The 8,234-nt window shown below is 42.1% G+C and overlaps 2 protein-coding genes across 2 annotated transcripts in view; both read right to left on the reverse strand.

Moving 5' to 3' along the window:
• The window catches only part of LOC106012230, a gene marked incomplete at its 3' end in the record, with an annotated part of 16,196 nt that extends 10,247 nt beyond the window's left edge, over positions 1 to 5,949 (reverse strand). The window contains 6 exon segments of the mRNA XM_035970637.1: positions 1,328 to 1,426; positions 2,320 to 2,431; positions 2,908 to 3,062; positions 3,414 to 3,580; positions 4,340 to 4,475; positions 5,494 to 5,949. Coding sequence (XP_035826530.1) covers positions 1,328 to 1,426; positions 2,320 to 2,431; positions 2,908 to 3,062; positions 3,414 to 3,580; positions 4,340 to 4,475; positions 5,494 to 5,655 — 831 coding nt within the window.
• A 78-nt stretch (positions 5,950 to 6,027) lies between these two features.
• Positions 6,028 to 8,234, reverse strand: part of LOC118477926 — a 3,104-nt gene continuing 897 nt past the window's right edge. Inside the window, exons 2-3 of the mRNA XM_035970633.1 lie at positions 6,444 to 7,892; positions 6,028 to 6,031 (exon numbers count right to left, since the gene is read on the reverse strand). Of these exons, the coding sequence (XP_035826526.1) occupies positions 6,028 to 6,031; positions 6,444 to 7,892 (1,453 nt within the window). The remainder of the gene's footprint in view (positions 6,032 to 6,443; positions 7,893 to 8,234) is intronic.

Raw genomic sequence — 8,234 nt, forward strand, 5'->3', positions numbered from 1 at the left:
CCCCCGCGCAACAATAATGAATAGAACAGCGGTTGAGAATCTCTTTGATCTTTGTCAATTCTTGATGTCTCTATCAATACCCTATTTAGCATGCTGAAACATAGCAAACAACCTGCTGAAAACGAAATAATAAAATTTAACATTTTGAGAATAATTTTACTATTACAAAACTACTGACATAATACGTGTGTGAAAGATTAAAAATGAGGTAATTAGAAAAAAAATCCAGTTGAACTCTCCGCGTTACCCTCTGCCTTTCTACTTTCAATTTCATTTCTGTATGTTCTCCTTTTTCATCATAGCTTCCCAACAGAAGAACCAATGGCCTGATCTTAACTGACACTCAGTCCCTCTGCAAGGGACTGCTTGGCAACAGCTCGGACATAAATGATTTTCGCCGCAGGTTCAGTGAAACCACAGCAACAATAAAGATCCAGTGGATTCCAAGCCATGTGGGAATCAAAGGAAATGAGGCAGCAGACCAAGCTGCCAATGAAGTCAAAGAGATTGAAGGAGACAGACAACCAATAACATACAGGGGAGTCTTTCAGATGATCAAAAGGGGAATCAGAGACCCGCCATGCAGAGCTGAGTACCAGCGTCTGGAGGATGTGTATTCTGGGTACTCCAATAAGTAGGAACAATCAATCACATGTCGGTGGGACCAGGTTGAGCTAGCGAGACTGCGGTCGGACCATCACTGGAGCATGCGATGGTATCAGAACTTTGAGAGTGAAGCGCTCAGCACACGTTGCCGAAGATGCAACCATGAAAAGGAGGCTGTCAAACATGTTTGAATGTCCAGGAACAATGACAACTCGAATGGAGTTATTTGGACGAGTGCCTCTAAGTATAATAACAAAGGAGCCGAAAAAGAGCCTCGCTCTCGCTCGAAGATTTCTTCGTGGAGTCCACCAGGCCCATTAAGGAAACAAACGAAAAATAATTATCACCACTACTGTTGTTCACATGTAAGAATTGTTTTGTTGTGTTTCTAATATGGCACGTAGTTGCCTGACAAAGACATAGAACCCGGAAGACTAAATGAACCGTGAAGCAGTGGGTTCTGGCCAGCACTATGTAACATTTTGCCACTATAGATGCTGCTATTATTTTCCTGTTACTACCGTTGCAAATGATGTCTTTCCAAATGGTTACCCTTTTATAGAAGTTACGTATATTATATGGAAAAGAAAAAAGACACAATAAAAGAACCATGTACACGGGGGACAAAGATTATGTCAAATATGTACCACTGGTTCAGTAAGAAGGCAGAGTAAAACCAGATAAGGGACACATAAGAAAACATTGTGAACATTTTGCCTACCACGTCAGCCATATGGGGTGAAGCTCCTCGAGTCAAGAGAAGGTCTATGATGGTGTATTTCCGGGATTTGGCCGCCACTATTAGGGGCGTTTCGCCGTTCTGCAGGGAGAGAAAAAGAGATACGAGTTTGATTAAAAGAAAACACAATCAACACAATAAAGACCTTTTGGTGCACGAAAAAGGCAAGACAGAGAGCAGCAATAAAGAGAAAAAAAAGTAATAGAACCTACCAGTGACGTCCTCGATTCCAACCTCCAACCCAAAGAAAAGATAAAAAGACTCCTTATCTGCACTCTGTGTTTACAACTCTTAAGTATAATGATGTGCATAACAGCGCTGGATATCACATCACAGAAGCCCCGAATACAGCATTCAAAATAGGGCACTTCCAAACCCTTCACTTTCCTAAAAATTAAATACGTCATCAAATGATATACTATGACAGCATGTTGAACAGTTTTTCCTCGGCGTTAACACGGAGATAATAATTATGTGTTATCAAGGTTGTCTTTCAACCCAACACACAAAAAAGTGAGTTCGATTCCAACGAGCAGAGTCAAAGCAGCCCCTTCCTAAATGGTCTATATCATTTTTCCGACTATTTTTTTGCGTGAGAGGGGAAGGGTGGGAAAGATTGACAATAAACTTTCATTCCTCTTGTTCCAGCACTGGGGGCTGGGATCCATTCCCACGCGTCTGTGTAACACTGGGACGATAAAAAATAGTCAAAAATCCATACACCCTTCGCCCCCCCCTCCCTCCCCAATTCCATTCAACATACGTATTATACATAAGTGTATGCATAAAACCATACGTACAAAATCACATAATATTGTAGTATGACACATTGATACATCTTGTATTCATACATGTTTGTATTTATGTTTTATGCATTGCAAACCAAGTTTCCCACACGGGGTTAATAAAAGTGGAAGTTTTTATTGTAAAATATAATGAAATACAAACAAAAAGTCAATTTGAGTATGACGTACCTCATTCAAACAGTTGACGTCTGCGCCAATGTCTAGGGAATCCACAATGTCTGACGTACGACCGATCTCTACGCCAGAGAAGAGTCTTTTCACCGCCCTTTCAATCACATGACTGAAAATTTAGTATAGAGAGAAGCTTATCATTACTCCGAAAGTAGAAGTACTTAGGGGGTGGGGTGGAGGTGGGTAGGGAAGGGTTGTTTGATAAACAGAAAATCAGAAAAGCACCGATACTTAGCTGTGTACCCCCCTGATCTTTAGTGCAGATGACTGAAGTTTAAATCTTCAGAGTGGGTTTTGTAAATTAAAAGGCAGTACAAACATCTTGCCCGGAATGAGTCCTTGATTAAATGAACGGACCACAGTTGGGTATTACTTCGTCTTTTTCTTCAAGTGTTAGATCTGAAATAAACTTCAGTGATCAAGGGTCGCCACCTATTTCTCTGCTTGGTTGGTGTTACAGTCGTACAAAAAGAAAGGAAAAAAAAATAGTTGAAACTTCCAGGCAAAATACGAAAATGTTCACTTTTCTCTCAGCAAAGGAATAAAATGAAACTTAAAAGCAGGCATTACAACATTGTAACTCACGAATCATCAGAGTGGTGCTTGGGTATCCTCAGTTTATCCAGGACCGAGATACCCCCTCTTTGAATTGTGCAAGGGTCGGATGACGTCACACTGAACATGTCGTCGAGCCCAGGAGAGTCTGAACGGGATTTTTCTCCATCAGTCTGGTCGTATTTCTGAGACAAAAGCAGCTGAAGGTTGGACAGCGGTACTGGTAGATGCTCAGAGATTATTAAAAAAAATTTGTCTTGCTTTCTCCCAGATAATAACAGATAGCATTTGTATGGCGCAAATTCCTGCTGAACAGCAAACGTTACACGTTTTACAGTCTATATTATTACCCTATTCTGAAACAATCTCAACTTCCTGGGAAGCGGACGGATGAAATGACTATCATTATTATGTGTCCATCTCTTATTTAGTCTCCAGTATACAGAAAAGACGAAAATTAACTCAAATCAGAAATGAAACAAAAGAAAGTACAATAATCAAAATTTGGCGCTCCACACGAACAACAGTTTACCGACCTGGCCCTTCAGAAGATGTCCGCTGTTTTCCTCATCCACTGCCACCAGGAAGGCACGGTCAAGGTCATTCTGATTGACTCGGGAGCCTCGTTTCAAAATTGGACATCTCAGGACGCCAGAATGGAAGGACACAAGAGGCCCGTCAGCGCGGTCTTCAAACTCGACACCTTCAAAGTGGTTTTGAAAAAAAAAGAGAAAAAAATGCTAAAAAGCTTTGATACATTTTTCTTGCTCTACAGTTTTAGTAATGTAACTGTGTGAGACGTGAGCAGTTCATAGGACGCAAAGTGTTAAAGAAGCCAAAACGTTCTTATTGGTACCTAAGTAACCAGTCATCCTGTAGGTGGCAGATCTGCCAGGACCATGACTACCAACTATGCTTTCTGGAAAAAGCCTAAGACTGGAGTCATTTCAGTTCTAACGTGCAGAGAAAATGACAGAGGATTTGTTTACTTCAACTATATAAAGTGAACGTTTTGAGAATGTGGACTATATACGGAAAGTTGAAAATGTTGTTTTACAGTATTATTCGTAGCAATTAGTATTCTTGTCGCTCGTCACAAAGAGAGAAGTCATTGTTATATGGACAGAAGTGAACTTCATAAATACTCTAGGTGTTAGTTTTCGAGACTGAGGGGACTTCAATTGTTTCTTTTTTATATTTTGGAACATTATATTTTCCTAGGGCTTCTGAAATAAAAAATAAGTTGGGCACTCACGCGCGCGCACGTTTGTGGTGGGGTGGGGGGGGGGGGAGTATGTGTATGCGGGCGTATATCAATGCGAGTGTATTCTAGTTTAAATGTTTGAGAGATATTATATGACGTTGTCTTTTAGAACTTAGAAATGAGATTTTGGTGTGTAAGTCGTTACCAAAAGTATATGAAACAAATTAATAAACAAACAAACACAGAAATTGTGGTCACCTGTGAGATCCATTTTCAACTTGCGGGTCCCGGCTGTGCTTTGAGCCAGAATTCGGTTAATGGCCCCCTCTAGGGCTTTGACGGAAGCTTGTGTGGAGGAAAGGGAAGACACCTGGCGAGCCGTGGTCACTCTCTCCTGGAGAGACAAGCACACTAGTATAGTATGTATATCAAACTGGTTCATTTGCTGGCTACGATTCGCAGGAGATTGAATAACAAAACACTGTGTGTTAATGTATCAGTGTTAGCTATAAAACATTTACCAGGGGACCGTTCATTTGCTAATATGAAGTAAGGCGACCTGCTCCCACCCCCCTAAAAATCCCTTTCTTAAAGAATGTCGGTAGACTGCTAGTGTTGGCACAGACCATGTTTAAACACATACAATTATTATATTAAATCCATTGTGGCAATATAGGCATGCCTTATAAGATTATTTAGATATTACACTTATTTTTTTTTTGCCAAGCTTGAAAGTAGAGCAATATAATAGAATATTACGTATAGATTTGATACATCTAGCTAGACACATCAGTCTTTGTTTTAACGAATATTGCATTTACTGAGGCTGACCATTTTTCGACGAATACAATTTTATAGTCTTATGTGGCAAAAAGGACATGTCCTTCTTTACGTAATTAACCTTCCCACTCATCATCGATAACGCCAGTTCCACTACTACCACCATAGCATATTAACAACAACAACAACAACAACAACAACAACAACAACAATAACAACAACACAAATAAAAAACAAAAACAACAACAACAACAGCAACAACAATAACAACAACAACAACACCGATGGCACGATAATGTCGACTACACAACCAAAACTATTGTAAGTTTTGCGTTAAAGAGCAGTACCTCGACACGGTTCTTTACAACGAGGGAATTGGTAGACATACCAAACAAAAACAACAAGTATGGAAGCACAGCCTTAATAAACCCTCCCCCCCCCTTTCCAAAAAAGCAACAACAACCAATAAAACAAACGCACAAAAATACAACACAGACTTTAAAAAGGAACAAACAAACAAAAAACAAACAAATAAAAAAAAACCTAACAAAACCAAGAAAACAAAAGCAAACATGCAACTGCCAACAGTAAATCTGACCTAAAAACGGAACACAAGACAATGTATTGGGAACCTGGAATCGGATGTCGCTGGGTTCGATATTCCTACTCAGATTCTGAGCGAGCACGCTGGAGACACGCCCCTTCGCCTGCTGGAGGAACATGTTGCACAGAGCAACCAATAGCGCTTGGGGGTAGCCCTCTCCTGCTGTTGGTCCCGCCCACAGACCGCCCATAGGTAGAACATGAAGGTCCCGGTCAGAGAGAAGGTAAACATCGGCGTTCTCGTAGAACTCTTCGCCGCGGATCAGCTCCAGGGGTGCAGAGGGGATGGATGGACCAACGCTGGAAAGAAAAGAGGTTGACGAATCGTTATATGAGTTTAGCGTCCAAAGGCAAAAGACCTATTCTCCAAGGTGACTGGTAAACTCCTAAACTTAGACGTCCTAACTGTAGCATAGATAGCTAAGTTGGTACCACACTGAACTATAGTTTCGTTGCCCTTTGTTCAGATACCTAACTAGGTGAACTCGGATGTTTGATAAATTTTCAAAACTCTTTATCCACTAAGACAGGTCCTATCTGAGACGGTGTTAAAATCAGAAGCCTTACCTGTCAGATAACGTATTAATAGGAGCTTAAAACATACCATACTGAGCCCCTCTCCCCCTCCCCTCCGCACACAGCGAGGTGTGCGCTCTTGCCCAAGTGGTTACCTGAATGTTAGCTAAATCTTGTTTACTTGGTGCCATAGGACACAATTTAGATCACTCACAAGGTGGGCAGCTTTGACATCTACCATGTGGTAGTCATCAAGCCCTCAACTCACCCAAAACCCCCCAAAAGTGGGTAAAAGGGAAAAGGGCTTCAGTTAGTTGCAAAAAAGGTGAGACAAACCGTAAACAAATTAATTACTTGTTATAATTATTGTTTGTCCCCGTCCACCGTCTTTCATTCTTGTCTTTATTAATCCCTTATTTTTCTCTGAAGCATTTATCTCTATAATGTCAATCAATACACATACCTGATGGTCCCTATGTTGTTAAAAAGGGCCCTCATCAAATCCCTATCGCTCTCATCAAAGAGCATCAAATCTGTGACCTCACACAGCGTCTGATACGTTGCGTAGGCAACGAGTAATGGCTGACTGAGTCCCATTGCCGGAGGTGCAACGTTCTTCTGGACGAGGGTACCAAATTTTTCAAATATCACATTGAAACCTTTCTGTATACCCAAACTCCATGACAAAAAGTCGTAAGGTGGAAACGTTGCCGGCGCTTTTGTCACAGCAGTGCCAAAATCCCCTGATGCTTTCGGGCGTTTGGTTTTGTTCAGCTCCAAATCCATCTTTCGTGAGAGAGATTCGCTGAACGTAAGGCATTTTGACCGTGGGTTTGTGGACGAGATTTCTACGGTAATTTCTTCTGGCAGGTTGTTCAGAAGCGTGTCTGCCTCGGCAAGGGACGTAACCAAAAACGCTTTAGAGTTCATAACTATCAGCTGGGCTTTGTTCATCTGAGGATGTCTCAGTGTTTCGAAACAGTTCGAGCTCGGGATTTTTTCCCACACGCCCATGAGCCTGTACCTGGGTTGTTTGTGTAGATGGCTTTTTGACACGAGAGTAAACTCTGGTTTCTTACCCTTTTCTGTGACTCGGTACGCCAAATATTGTTGCTGATTTTGGTCTTTCGAGCTGGAAGAAGAATGAGGGCGGTGCTCGTACTGGCGAATCCAGCTGTAGACGCCGGATGGAGCGTCGCACTCTTCAATAAAATACAGCCCTAAACTGAAGGCTAAGTGCTTCAGGACACTGTCGATGTAACCAAAGGCAATGTTTCTGTAAATGGCCTCTCCAAACAGTTTGAGCAGTTCGTACGGGTGTGTCATTTGTCTTCCCTCTATGCGGCACAACAGTTCCAGAATGCTCTGACCAGCTAAAGGCAATTCTACAGGGTATCCGATCTCTTTCAGCAAGGAGTTTGTCGCTCTGTGACGACTGGCAGTTACATTGACCGAGCCAGCACGCCATTTCTTGCTCAGTTTGGAAACTTCAAGATCTTTGAAAAACTGGGCAGAGTCAAGTGGTGTCACTGTCCACGGTTTGTGTGTGATGGCGTATGAGTGGATTGCAATATTGAGAACTCCATCCTGGAGCTGAAGCCCCGCCTCTTCCTCTGACGTCACACTCTTTATTGACACGGCAGTGACATCAATTTCTAATCTCAGCATCGCTAAGTACTCATGACCAATCAAAGAGATTTGAGGGGCCAGGGCTGTTTCTGTAAAATGCAACAACGATTTCATTCTGTTCAAAAAGCTGAAGGATTTCCAGTCCACTGATAGGGTCACAGCAGGATGGCTCGGCCTAGAGTTCTGCAGCAATGAGTGGATGCCGTAGTGCAAGGAGATTGCCACACTGTGAAACATCTGGACCAGTAAGCTGAGTGTGAAATGAGCAGTGGTGTATCGCGGCCTGTAAAGAACGAAACAACCAATATGCTGACAAAATGGATAGCATTTTAAAACAGGAACACAGTTATCAGTTGTTTAGGCCTGCTTATTTATAGAAAGACTGACGAACGTTTGGTTTGTTGTGGGGGTGAGAGTAAATGTAGATGTTTGAATTTGATAAAAACGTATCTCTTGTGTGAAGGTTGATTGGATCTTCCCAAGTGCCCCGATGAATTGTGGACAAAGGCGATATGTAGAAAGGGAGGGGAGGGAGGGGCGCGCCACATTTAGACGCATAAACAGACACAAAAGTATACATATGGTCACGAAGAGAGAGAGGGAGAGAGAGGGGAGAGAGAGAGAG

This window comes from Aplysia californica, unplaced genomic scaffold (assembly GCF_000002075.1).
Source record: "Aplysia californica isolate F4 #8 unplaced genomic scaffold, AplCal3.0 scaffold00298, whole genome shotgun sequence".
Classification (NCBI taxonomy): Eukaryota; Metazoa; Mollusca; class Gastropoda; order Aplysiida; family Aplysiidae; genus Aplysia; species Aplysia californica.